The sequence below is a fragment of the Anolis sagrei genome, chromosome Y (assembly GCF_037176765.1).
Source record: "Anolis sagrei isolate rAnoSag1 chromosome Y, rAnoSag1.mat, whole genome shotgun sequence".
Lineage (NCBI taxonomy): Eukaryota > Metazoa > Chordata > Lepidosauria > Squamata > Dactyloidae > Anolis > Anolis sagrei.
This window is the reverse complement of record NC_090035.1, coordinates 33,424,935-33,438,258: the sequence shown is the minus strand read 5'-3', so window position 1 is coordinate 33,438,258 and position 13,324 is coordinate 33,424,935. Positions and strand designations below refer to the sequence as shown.

Below are 13,324 nucleotides of genomic sequence, written 5' to 3'. Positions count from 1 at the left end.
TGGAAAAGATTGTTAAGGAAGTGGTCTGCAAACACTTAGAAACAAATGCAGTCATCGCTAATAGTCAACATGGATTTATCAAAAACAAGTCATGCCAGACTAATCTGATCTCTTTCTTCGATAGAGCTACAAGCTGGGTAGATGCGGGGAATGCTGTGGATGGAGCGTACCTGGATTTCAGGAAGGCCTTCGACAAGGTCCCCCATGACCTTCTGGCAAGGAAACTAGTCCAATGTGGGCTAGGCAAAACTACGGTGAGGTGGATCTGTAATTGGTTAAGTGGACGAACACAGAGAGTGCTCACTAATGCTTCCTCTTCATCTTGGAAAGAAGTGACAAGTGGAGTGCCGCAGGGTTCCGTCCTGGGCCCGGTCCTGTTCAACATCTTTATTAATGACTTAGATGAAGGCTTAGAAGGCATGATCATCAAGTTTGCAGACGACACCAAATTGGGAGGGATAGCCAATAGTCCAGAGGACAGGAGCAGAATTCAAAACGATCTTGACAGATTAGAGAGATGGGCCAAAACTAACAAAATGAAGTTCAACAGTGACAAATGCAAGATACTCCACTTTGGCAGAAAAAATGAAATGCAAAGATACAGAATGGGGGATGCCTGGCTCGAGAGCAGTACGTGTGAAAAAGATCTTGGAGTCCTCGTGGACAACAAGTTAAACATGAGCCAACAATGTGATGTATGGCAAAAAAAGCCAATGGGATTTTGGCCTGCATCAATAGGAGCATAGTGTCTAGATCTAGGGAAGTAATGCTACCCCTCTATTCTGCTTTGGTTAGACCACATCTGGAATATTGTGTCCAATTCTGGGCACCACAATTCAAGAGAGATATTGACAAGCTGGAATGTGTCCAGAAGAGGGCGACTAAAATGATCAAGGGTCTGGAGAACAAGCCCTATGAGGAGCAGCTTAGGGAACTGGGCATGTTTAGCCTGAAGAAGAGAAGGCTGAGAGGAGATATGATAGCCATGTACAAATATGTGAGAGGGAGCCACAGGGAGGAGGGAGCAAGCTTGTTTTCTGCTTCCTTGGAGACTAGGACGCGGAACAATGGCTTCAAACTACAAGAGAGGAGATTCCATCTGAACATTAGGAAGAACTTCCTGACTGTGAGAGCCATTCAGCAGTGGAACTCTCTGCCCCGGAGTGTGGTGGAGGCTCCTTCTTTGGAAGCTTTTAAGCAGAGGCTGGATGGCCATTTGTCAGGGGTGATTTGAATGCAATATTCCTGCTTCTTGGCAGGGGGTTGGACTGGATGGCCCATGAGGTCTCTTCCAACTCTTAGATTCTATGATTCTATGATTCTATGTATGGACAAAATAAAAATCCAAAAGGGGGTCAGACAGGGATGCCCCTTATCCCCATTATTATTTATATTCATCCTAGAAATCTTATTGGAAGATAAAAGATCAGACAAAGAACTTAAAGGTACAAAAATTAGGTCGGAGGAATACAAGACACTCACATTCGCTGATGATGTTGTGATGATGTATTATGGAAAGTACAATAGAAACAGCACAGAAATGGATAGACAAAATTGAAAAATTTGGAAGTCTTGCAGGTCTCAAGATAAATAGGAATAAAACTAAAATACTTTCAAAAAATATCAAAACAGAAAGGAAAGATAAACTTTCCAAAGAGACCGGAATGGAAATAGTAAAAAAGATCAAGTATTTAGGGATAACAATCTCTACTTCAAATGCTTATTTGTTTAAAGACAATTATGAAAAGGTATGGGGAAACATTCAGAAGAAATTTAAGAACTGGAAATATCTAAATTTGTCTATAATGGGCAGAATTTCTGTCATCAAAATGAATGTACTGCCCAAAATGATTTTTTTGTTCCAAATGATCCCCATCATAAAAACTGGTATGTGTTTTAGAAAATGGAATAAAGACATTCTAAATTTTATCTGGGATGGGAAGAAACCCAGGATTAAATTTAAAACATTAATAGAAACAGAGGAGGAATGGCAGTGCCTGATCTGCAGCTGTACTTTGAGGCATGTGCTTTGTCCTGGGTCAAAGCATGGACCATTTAGAACTGAAAAAGATACTAACACTGGAAGGACATGATACCAGAAGAGGCTGGCACGCCTATGTCTGGTACGGCAAAGCCAGAGTAGAAAGAAACTTCACTAATCACTACATTAGATCCCCTCTATTAAAAATCTGGAACAAATATAAGGGATACATGTACGATAAAACGCCCACATGGATATCCCCGATGGAAGCCCATCACAGGAAAGAAATACCTAGGGAAAGATGGTTGAGATATAAACAACTCTTAGTGAAAGAAAACAATGAATTGCGCCTAAAGACTTTGGAAGAACTGAAAGAAGTGGATGAAGAAATAGGCTGGTTCCATTTCCTACAACTTAAAGTGTGTTTTAAGGGAGACTCTGAAATAGGCTTTAATGATAAAGATACCTGTTGGTAAATTGTAATGAGAAAGGAAAAGGGAGTGGTTAAAATATTGTACCAAAAATTATTGGAATGGAGCAATGAGAAAGACCTAATTAAGGAAAACATGGTTAAATGGGCAAGAGATGTAGGCCACTCTATACTGTTAAAAGAATGGGAACATGTTTGGAAAGTTAAACTAAGGTTTACAAAAGCCATGAATATATTAGAGAACTGGCTTAAAGTGTTCCATCAATGCCATTTGACACCGGTCCAACTTTCTAAATTTAATGGAAAGCATGATAGTTTGTGCTGGAAGTGTAGGAAAGAAACAGGAACTTACTTTTGGAGCTGTAAGGAGACTCAGTTTTGGACCCTGGTCCACAAACATGTACAAAACATAATTAAAACAAAATTTTATATGAAGCCGGAATATTACTTGTTGAATATAACGAACCTTGATTTAAAGAAAAATGAGGAAAAAATCTTTTTTTATCTGTCAGCTGCAGCAAGAATATCAATTGCTCAAAAATGGAAAACGAAAGAAATTCCTTCCAATGAAGAATGGGTTAAGAAAATAGTAGAATATATGGACATGGACAGACTTTCTTTCTTATTAAGAGAACAGAGTAGTGAAAAACCAGTAAATTGGAATCAACTTAAAGAGTACCTAAGAGAGAAAATTAAGATTAACATTTAGCATTCGCCCCCATGAACTAACATCCACTGATGCGAATGAGACCTAAAGAAGATACAAGCAACTCAATGCCCGTACCTCTGTAGTCCAAACCAGAAGTTTATGATTTTATCTCATTTTTTCCACTTTTTTCCTCTTTTTTCCCGGTTTGGTTTGGGACAAATGTTTGGACATTACCCCTCTTTCCCTCCTCCTCCCCACCACCCTATTGCCCTTTATTTCCTACTTTCCTGTCATGTTGATTGTTCCCCCTCTTTCGCTGTTGAAGAAAAAAAACTTAATAAAAATTATTTTTTTAAAAAAAGATATTTCTATGGGATGCTTTCCTTCCCAGGTCCCAATCTTAAGACATTTCTATCGAATGCTTTACTTCCCAGGTCCTGGTCTTAAGACATTTCTATGGTATGTTTTCCTTTCCAAGAGCCAGTGTTAAGACATCTCTATGGAATGCTTTCCTTCCCAGGTCTCTGTCTTATGACATTTCTATGAGCTGCCTTCCTAATTGAGAGAGAAATCTATTGCCAATCGACTTAGGAATCGTCATAGAAACCCACACTTTAAAAACTGTGAAATACCTGGAAACCACAGTTGAAGTTTGTGTCATGTAATGGGTTCCGTGGGTTGCCGATTCTTAAATGTGTAGAAACACTGATTTTATTGCTTGGGAAAGTCATCCCAAGCTTCACTTGAACATCCTCTGTCAAATTTCATGTGCATCAAAGTTGAATCAAAAATTGTTGGCCATCCCAAATTTCCACCATATATAATATTAAGATCCCACCTGATGCTCACATCTCCGACATACATTAGAAACACTTTATGCATTTTGGACAACTTCTCTTATGTCAAATACCAACAATACATCATAAAATGTCTCCTTAAGATTATAACGTAAATTTCAATTTCCTCAACTGCTTTTTCAGGTCGGGCAACTTCTGAAGACCCGAGGACCTCAATGCCTCAACCCAGGACCATAATAAATCTCATAGACTATTACGGGAATAATATACAAAAGAAGGTAATGTTCTTAGCATTAGATGCTGAGAAAGCTTTCGACAATGTAAATTGGGATTTTATCAAAATTTTAATAAAAGAGATGGACATGGGGTATTATTTCGAAAACATAATTGGAGCCATATACGACAAACAGGAAGCGAAAATTATAATAAACGGTAAACAATCGGAGACAATCCAAATTCAGAAAGGAATGAGACAGGGCTGCCCAATATCGCCGTTAATCTTCATTCTAACATTAGAAATTCTTCTGGACAGAATAAGGGACGACAAGGAAATCAAAGGAGCTCGCATTCAAGGACACGATTACAAGATAAGAGCGTTTGCTGACGACCTTATAGGGATAATAGAAGAGCCAAAGAAAAACCTAGGAAAATGGATAAAAGCAATTAACGATTATGGTCAAGTTTCGGGATTCAAAGTAAACCTAGAAAAAACTAAAGCAATAACAAAAAACATTACAAAGAAAGAACAGGAAACAATAGGGAAAGAGTGGAACATCCAAATAACACAAAAATTAAAGTATTTAGGCATCACCCTCACCGCAAAAAATTTACAACTATTGGAAAATAATTACATAGAAAAATGGAAAAAAATAAAAATCGACCTAGAAAAATGGGGCAACATGAAACTATCCCTATTAGGAAAGATAGCAGCCGTTAAAATGTCAATTTTGCCAAAGCTAATGTTTCTCTTCCAAAATTTACCAATAATTAGGTCGCAAAAAACACTAAACAGCTGGAAGAAAGATATAATGCGCTTCATTTGGCAAAAGAAAAAGCCGAGAATAAACTACAGGGATATGACCGAAAGGAAGAACAAAGGAGGCCTAGCAACCCCAAACATCAAACTATACCACGACTCATGCGCATTAATTTGGATACGAGATTGGGCAAAACTCGAAAAGAAGACAATTTTAAATATAGAAGGGGAAGGACTGAGATCAGGTTGGCATGCATACCTAGGTTATGACAAAGCAAAAAAAGAAAAGCTCTTCGGTAACCATTTCGTGCGATCATCTTTAATCAAAGTTTGGAACAGACACAAGGACAAACTATACAAGAAAACCCCATTATGGCTTTCACCTCTAGAAGCTTCACAAAGAAGAATACTAGGATGGAACGACTGGCCCATATACAAAGACATAATAAAAAAGGAAGGAGGAGAATTCAAGATTAAAACTCAACAAGAATTAAAAAACATAAACAGTAGAATCTCGTGGTTCCAGTATGAACAAATCAAAGAACATTTCAAGACAGACAAAGAAAAAGGATTTGAAGAAGGTACAAACTTCTGGGACAAAATAATGCAATCCGACAATAAATTAATCTCAAAGATTTACAAAAAACTGTTAGATGAAGAAGGGGACACAGAAAATGGGAAAACGTATATGAGAAAGTGGAAAGAAAATCTAGGAAGAGAGATAAGAAAAGAAGAATGGGAAGTATGGAACAAGAAACTAAAATACTCCAAAGCAATGGAACTCAAGGAAAATTGGTTCAAAATAGCATATAGGTGGTATATAACACCACACCGATTAGGGAAATTCAATAAAAATACAAATACAAAATGCTGGAAGTGCAGAAAAGAAGAAGGGACATATTACCACCTGTGGTGGTCTTGCCCGAGAGCGCAACACTACTGGAAAACCATACAAAAAGCACTACAAAAAATACTAATGATAGATATACCCTGGAAACCAGAAACATTCCTATTAGGGATCCATAACTTAAAAATGGAAAAAAACAAGGATAAACTGCTATTTTTACTAACGACAGCAGCCAGAATAATTTATGCAAGACATTGGAAGGATAGGGAACCCCCAGAAGAAGAGGAATGGCTAACAAAGATCCTTGACATAAGAAATATGGACAAATTAACCTACATACTCTCAAAAAGAAAGGGCACTCCATCAACAGAAATAGATTGGAAACAAGTAACAATTTACCTGACAGAGGAAAAAAACATGAAAATAATCACATGAAAAAGAGATGGAACTAAACAAACAGGGGAGAGCAGAAAAGTGTCAAAAGACAACAGTGAGCAGAAAATAAGAACAAAAGAACAGGAAGCACCTCCAGAAGATACCGGGAAGTCACCAGCTAAATCATATCAACTACACCCCCCTCCTTCCCCCACAGTACTCTCCCCAACTTTCTTTTCTGCACCCATCACAATATCTACCACCAGTAATCCCAATATAGCATATCTCTTACTCTAAACTTTCTGCACTATCCCCCTTCTACCAACCCTATTCCCCTTCCCCATCCCCCTCTTTTCCTATACTTCCCCACCCAGTTATTGTATGTTTTAATGAAAATCAATAAAGATTATTTTAAAACAATGCCTCAACCCTCAATGATTCTCCTTGAGGTTCACAGCATAATTAAAACAGAAATGTGCCCCTTATCCTCAGCCCAGATCCCAAAAGCAGGTTTCAGAAATGAATTGCCTGACTAAAATTCTCCTTTCTGGCCTCAAACAGGCCTTTTGTCAGAGATGAAATTGCATTTAAATTGGGAATTCTGGGACTTGATCCTCAAGAAATACTTTTTAAAGCTCTGGATAAGATTATGCCTGATCCAGATGAAAGGAAAGCAGTGATATGCTGCATATCTGATAATCATAATTTCCTGAATAATGGGGGAACTTCATAGTTCCCCAGCAGCCAAACAAAAAGATAGCAGGATTTAGTGTAGTTTCCAGAGTGTGAAGGTCTCCGAGTTTCTGTGATAGACTTCCACCAGCAGCATGAATTTTAAAAGGTGGGGGTGAGCACCTTGTGATGTTATAAGCTAGAATTGGATACAGGAATTTGGGAACCTTTCTGGTTTTATACTAGCTGAAATTGTTTTCCTTACAAACCAATTTTGGGATTAAGGAAAAAAGAAATGGAGCTGACTCAGGTCTGAGCACATTGAGTCGAGAACAGGACTGTTTCTGAAATGGATGGGAAAAATAAAGAACTCACTCAACACAGTAAGCTTGGCCCGTTGGGATCGCAGTGCTGCCTTTGTGGCTTGGCATTCATAAACGGCATCATCATCCAGCTCCACATAGTCTATCCGCAGGTTATGCTGTCCAGCAGAAGCATCACCAACAATGGAATATTGAGACCAGCCTGTGGTGAAGAAGGGGTGAGGTATGCTATGAACATATTTGAGGTATCAATTGTAATCTCAACACATTACAGGAAGTTGTAACTGTGAGATAAATAAGGTTGAACACCGTGAAAGCCATCCACTGCATGGCTACCAACGTCCTCCTGGTAGACTCAAATCAAGGAAACGCTTCATGAAAACCACCACTCCTTTTAATGTTCCCCCAGTAACAGCAAGAGCATCCCTCTGGGCAGCTAAACCAGGAAATCCCAACTGGATGGCTCCCCATGAGGGTCTTCCTCCAGGGGCAAACCAAGAATGGCCTACTTGGAAGTCCCTGAAGAGACTCAGAAGTGGAGTTGGAAGATCAAAAGACAACCTGGCAAAATGGCACTACCTAGAAGAATCCTCCACCTTGTGTGACTGTGGAGCAGAACAAACAACTCCACATCAGTATGCTTGCCCTCAATGCCCTGCCTCATGCACAGAGGAAGAAAGCTACAGACAATGCAATTGATGTTGCCTGTTTTGTGTCTAAAATTATTTAGCCGCTTGTGTTCCCTCTATTTTATCAGTTTTATACTAATTTATTTATGCAATGCTTTTGACACTAAATAAATAAATAATGCAATAAAAAGAAATCAACTGGTTTGGGAATTCAAAAGCCTACAGAAGCCTCAATATGGAAAATGGGGAAGTAAAATTATGTGAGGTATCCTTGGGAGGGAGGCAAAAAGTAACTGTTTGTTTCAGGAAAGAGAGAACAAAGACTGCGCAATGCTAAATGCTCTATAAACAAAATCATTTCATAAAATAAATAAAATAAAATAAATCAAATTAAATAATCAAATAGAACAAGATATTAAGATATTAAATAAAAAAGTAATAAGATAAAGTAGCCAAAACTGAGTCAAATAATATAATGAAATAAACAATAATATAATAATTAAATTTAAATAAATATAAATAATAATAATAAATAATAATTTATAAATAATAATAATAAATATTAATAATAAATAATATAAAATTATATAATATATAGTAATATAAAATAAAATAAAATAAAATAATAATATATTATTATATATATAAATGAAATAAATAATAATATAAAATATAAATATTTAAATAAAATATAATTAAATTTATAAAATATTTATAAAATATAATTATAAATAATAATAAAAATAATATATAAAATTAAATTATAAATTATTAATAATATATAAAAATAATGTTATTATAAAAACTTAGAAAGTAAATATAAGAAATAAAGAAAAAGTAACAAAAAGTAACAGAAATTGCACTTTGAAATTTGCATACATACTAATTTCTGTAGCAGTATTGCAAGTTAAGTAAGAAGGACCAATTCCCACTGGGTGGGTGGTTGGTTGGTTGGTTGGTTGGTTGTTTGGCTTCAAAATCGAAATCATTAAGTATATAATTTAGAAATTAATTTATAAATGAAAAAACATTACATATCCGTCCCCTAGTGAGACAGCCTCTAGGACCTCCCGGGGGGGGGGGGGGGGGGCTTGACCCTGCCCCCCCCCCCCAGGGTTGGCTGCCTTTTTGCCTGCTGTGAGAAGGCCAAAACCCTTTCCCGGCCTGCCCCCCCCCCCTCCCGGGATTGGCTGCCTGCTGCTTGATTGCCTGTTGCCTGGGAGATGATGGCTCTCCACCTGCCATCATCTTCCAGGCAACATGCAATCATGCAGTATGGTGGAATGGGAAGGTTTTCGCTGATTTGTTCAGTTCACCTCCTGGCACCATGGTACAATACAATATCCCGAATCGTAAAACTTTCTCTCGAACAGTCATTCCCGCTTTGTTCGAGGGATGCAAGCAACGTCTCAGAACCCTGTTGAACAAATCACAACCCGTCCATGTACATTTCACCTCAGACATCTGGACGAGCACGGGAGGAGGGCATTCCTATTTGTCCCTGACCGCTCACTGGTGGGAGACGGAGGGTTGCCTAGACTCGGGTCATCGTTGGGCACTCCTGTCACTGGAGGTGATCGATACGGATCACAGGGCCGACACCATTTCTGAGTACTTGAGAGACTGGATGCGCCATACTCATTCCGGTGGTACTAACTCGGGATTCATGGTCACAGACGCAGGAAGGAACATGATCCGGGCGGTCGAAAGTGCCGGCTTCTCAAACGTAACATGCATGGTGCATTTGCTCCATAACTGTGTAAAAGATGGCTTCGAGGGGCCCGATGAGAACAGCGCCACCGCCGTCACTCAACTCATTGACCGCTGCCGCAGAATCGCGGGCTTCTTCCACCGTAGCTCTAAGTCCGCAAAACTGGAGTGCCTCCCACAACACCGGTTACTGCAGGATCTCTCCACCCGCTGGAACTCCACCTACATCGTGTTGGAGCGCATGGTGGAGCAACAGAGGGCAGTCCACGCTGTCTCACTATCAATTGCGGCTCCGATAAACAAGCTGGTCCCCAACAACCAGGAGTGGATGACCATCAGTCAGCTGGTCGAGATCCTAGAACCATTCAAATTAGCCACCGAAAATCTTTCAGCACAGAAAGCACTATTCAGCCATGTGGTCCCTGTCGTCCTGCGTTTGAAGAGGCATTTGGAGTCACTGGGTGGACAAAGTACATTGCAATCGTCACCCTCCAACGTAACTTGCTCGACCCCCTTGCTGTGGAAAAGCTGGTCTTCTTGAAGGCCAAGTTGCCAGTTTTGGGCTATCCTCAGATTGATTTTGATAGCACGGACCCGTAGATCACTACAGCCTTTTTTTTTTTGGTAAGTCGCTTGGTGGACAAAGTACATTGCAATCCATGGCTGGGCCCCTGTTGACTCCATAGGCTCAGGAGGTGGTCAGAAAGTTGACTTTCGCCATCCGTAAACGTCTTCACATTTGTCTTTGGTGAAACAAAAGCTGTTTCACCCAGCTGTTGTGTGTCCTGTAGCTGTTTTTGCCCCACTACAGGGCAAGCATTTTGATAATTTTATTTTTTAAAACTTTTACTACTAAATATTTCTTTTATTCTTAAAAAAAATTTAAAAAATATTTTAAAAAAAGAAAACACTGCTGCACATTTGTCTTTGGTGAAACAAAAGCTGTTTCACCCAGTTGTTGTGTGCCCTATGGCTGTTTCGCTCCACAACAGGGCAAGCATTTCATTTGTATAGTTCCAACCAGTGCGGCCCTTCTGCTGCGACCCCCAGTTGAAGACTTAAAGCCAAGTTGACACACATATTAACCACAATGACCCGGTGTATTTTCTTGCAAGATTTGGGGGAGGACAGACAATGGCTTAAGGGAAGTTTACTAGGGCTGGGCTGTTTCGTTCGTTAAAATTGTATTTCGTAATTTTTTCGGGTTTTTTTAAATAAAGAATTGATTTTGGTTTTTCTTTTAACCAGGAAGTGTGTCTTAAATTTCAAAGCAGCATCCGCCATCTTTGAAACGACTTCCGCCAGTTTCGGAAGTGACGTTACAGATGGTAGGATGCTGGGAGCGCTGGTAGCCAATACGGGGTTAGTAAGGGCGGCCATTGCCCTTTAAAAGCGGTTGCGTGTCCGCGTGGCAGCATTGTAGCTGGGGAAGCGAGGGTGGACGGAGGGCTTTTTCTTTTTCTTTTTTGAAATAAATTTTTTATTAAATTATTGTAAACTACAACGAAAGAGGGAGAATAATATAAAGAAGATAGAAAAGTAGGAAAAAAGTAGAGAATACACATAACACCGACAATCTCAAAAAAGAGAAAAATGGGGGGGAAAGGAAAAAAGAAGAAAAAAAGAAAGAAAAAAAGGCTAATTTTTTTTTTGAAAAATCCACACAAAAAGAAAAAGAATAAAAATTTAAAAAAATCCACACAAAATTTGGACCTCCTTCCAGCTCTGCCCGTATGTTATCTTTTTGTCCATCCTTTTTGATGTCTTCTTCCTTCTAAATTTTATTACCTGTCTCTTTAGTTACTTGTCCTTTGACCAATTTTCGATATAGTCTTCAATTATTGTCCAATCAGTTTGTTTCATTGGATTGCCTGTATTCTTTTTTAATAAAAAAGTTAAATTATCGATGTCCTTGATTTCGTTTATTTTCTTTACCCACTTGAATTTTTCAGGTATTTCTGTCTGTTTCCAAAGTTGCGCAAAAACAATTATAGCGGCCGTCGTCAGGTAGATAAATAAGATGTCTTCATTTGAATCTAAGCATATATCTCCATCTGTGATTCCCAACAAATAATATTCAGCTTTTCTAGGGATTTTTTTTAAATATTCTCTGCATTTCTTCATGTATTCCTTTCCAATATTTTTGAGACTTTTCACAGCTCCACCAAAGGTGGAAAAAGCTTCCATCGTGTTCCTTACATTTCCAACAGATCTTTATACATCTGGTTTAGTTTCACTGGTGTCATGTACCATCTATGGAACATTTTCATCTAGTTCTCTTTTAGATCTGTGGCATAGGTATACTTTAATTTTTTGTTCCACATTTTTTCCCAGTCCGCCATTGCTATTGGTTTCTTGAAATTCTCCGCCCATTTTACCATACAGCTTTTTATTAGTTCAGTTTCCGTGGACCATTCTAACAGCTTGTTGTATAATTTTGTGATGCATTTTGTCTCAGTTTTCAGGATTTTGTCCCAGAATTCTTCCTTAAGTTGGAAGCCTAGCCTTTTGTCTTGATTATACTGTTCTTTTATTTGTAAGTAGTTCAGCCACATAGTCCTTGGATAATTTTGTTTTATTTCTTCATAGGTTTTTAACTCCGTTGAACCTTGTCTTAAAAGTTCTTTATAGGTGGGCCAGTTTGTCCAGCCCAGCAACCTTCTCTGCTTCACTTCCACTGGAGAGGTCCAGAGAGGGTTTTTTTGAATAGAAATACTTTTTATATCTTTCCCAGGTTCTAAGCAATGAGGAGCGGATGAAATGGTTACCAAAATTTCTTTCCTGTTTCTCTTTTCCATACCATATATAGGCATGCCAGCCAACCCGAAGGTCATGGCCTTCTAATGTAAGAAGATTTTCGCTCTTCAATTTTATCTATTCTTTGATCCAAATCAAGGCACATGCTTCGTGGTATAGCTTAAAATTAGGTAACCCAAATCCTCCTCTATTCTTTTTGTCTGTCAGCACTTGATATTTTATTCTTGCCTTTTTCCCTTTGCATATGAATTTCGAAAGGTCCTTTGTCCATTCATTGAATTTCTTAACATTCCTTATTATTGGAATGTTTTGAAATAAGTAGAGCAGTTTTGGAAGGACTGACATCTTAATTAATGCAATTCTTCCTAACAAGGAAAGGTTTAAATATTTCCATTTCTCCAAATCTTTTCTAATTTCACCCCAGAGTTTTTCATAATTATTGGAGAGGAGCTGAGCATTCTTGGCTGTAAGCCAAATACCTAGATACTTAATCTTGTTTACAGTTTGAAGGCCTGAGATTCTCATTAGTTCATCTTGTTTATCCTTTGCCATGTTCTTCGTTAAAATAACGGTTTTATTTTTATTTAGTTTAAATCCAGCCAACTTTCCGAACTCCTCAATTGTTTCTAACCAATTTTTAATATTCTCCCGTGGATTTTCTATTATGCCAATTATGTCGTCTGCGTAAGCTCTGGCCTTGAATTCTTGTTTCCCAATTTTAACCCCCTTGATCTTTTCCTCTTCTTTTATCTTTTTCATCAAAATTTCTAACGACATTATAAAGATCAAGGGAGATATAGGGCAGCCTTGTCTTGAACCTTTTCCTATTTTAAATCCATCAGATATTTGACCATTTACTTGGATTCTGGCTCTTTGATTCTTATAAATTTCTTCTATGGCAGTTATAAATTGGAAACCCAAATCCAATTCTTTCATTAGGGTTTTAAAAAAGTCCCAATTCAAATTGTCAAATGCCTTCTCTGAGTCGACCCCAAGGAATGCCACTTCTTTTTGGGGGTTGGCTTCGAAATATTCGATCATGTCTATCACTATTCTCATATTATCCTTTATATTTCTTTTAGGCAAGAAGCCAACCTGTTCTTCCCCAATCCAATTGCTCAAAAAAAAATTTCAATCTTTGGGCCAAAATATTTGTGAAAATTTTATAGTCCACGTTT

At 38.3% G+C, this 13,324-nt stretch overlaps 1 protein-coding gene across 1 annotated transcript in view; it reads right to left on the bottom strand.

The window, feature by feature from the left end:
- The window catches only part of LOC137095587 (kin of IRRE-like protein 1), a 99,529-nt gene that overhangs the window by 78,097 nt on the left and 8,108 nt on the right, over nt 1-13,324 (bottom strand). Inside the window, exon 4 of the mRNA XM_067462366.1 lies at nt 7,103-7,252. Within this exon, the coding sequence (XP_067318467.1) occupies nt 7,103-7,252 (150 nt within the window). The remainder of the gene's footprint in view (nt 1-7,102; nt 7,253-13,324) is intronic.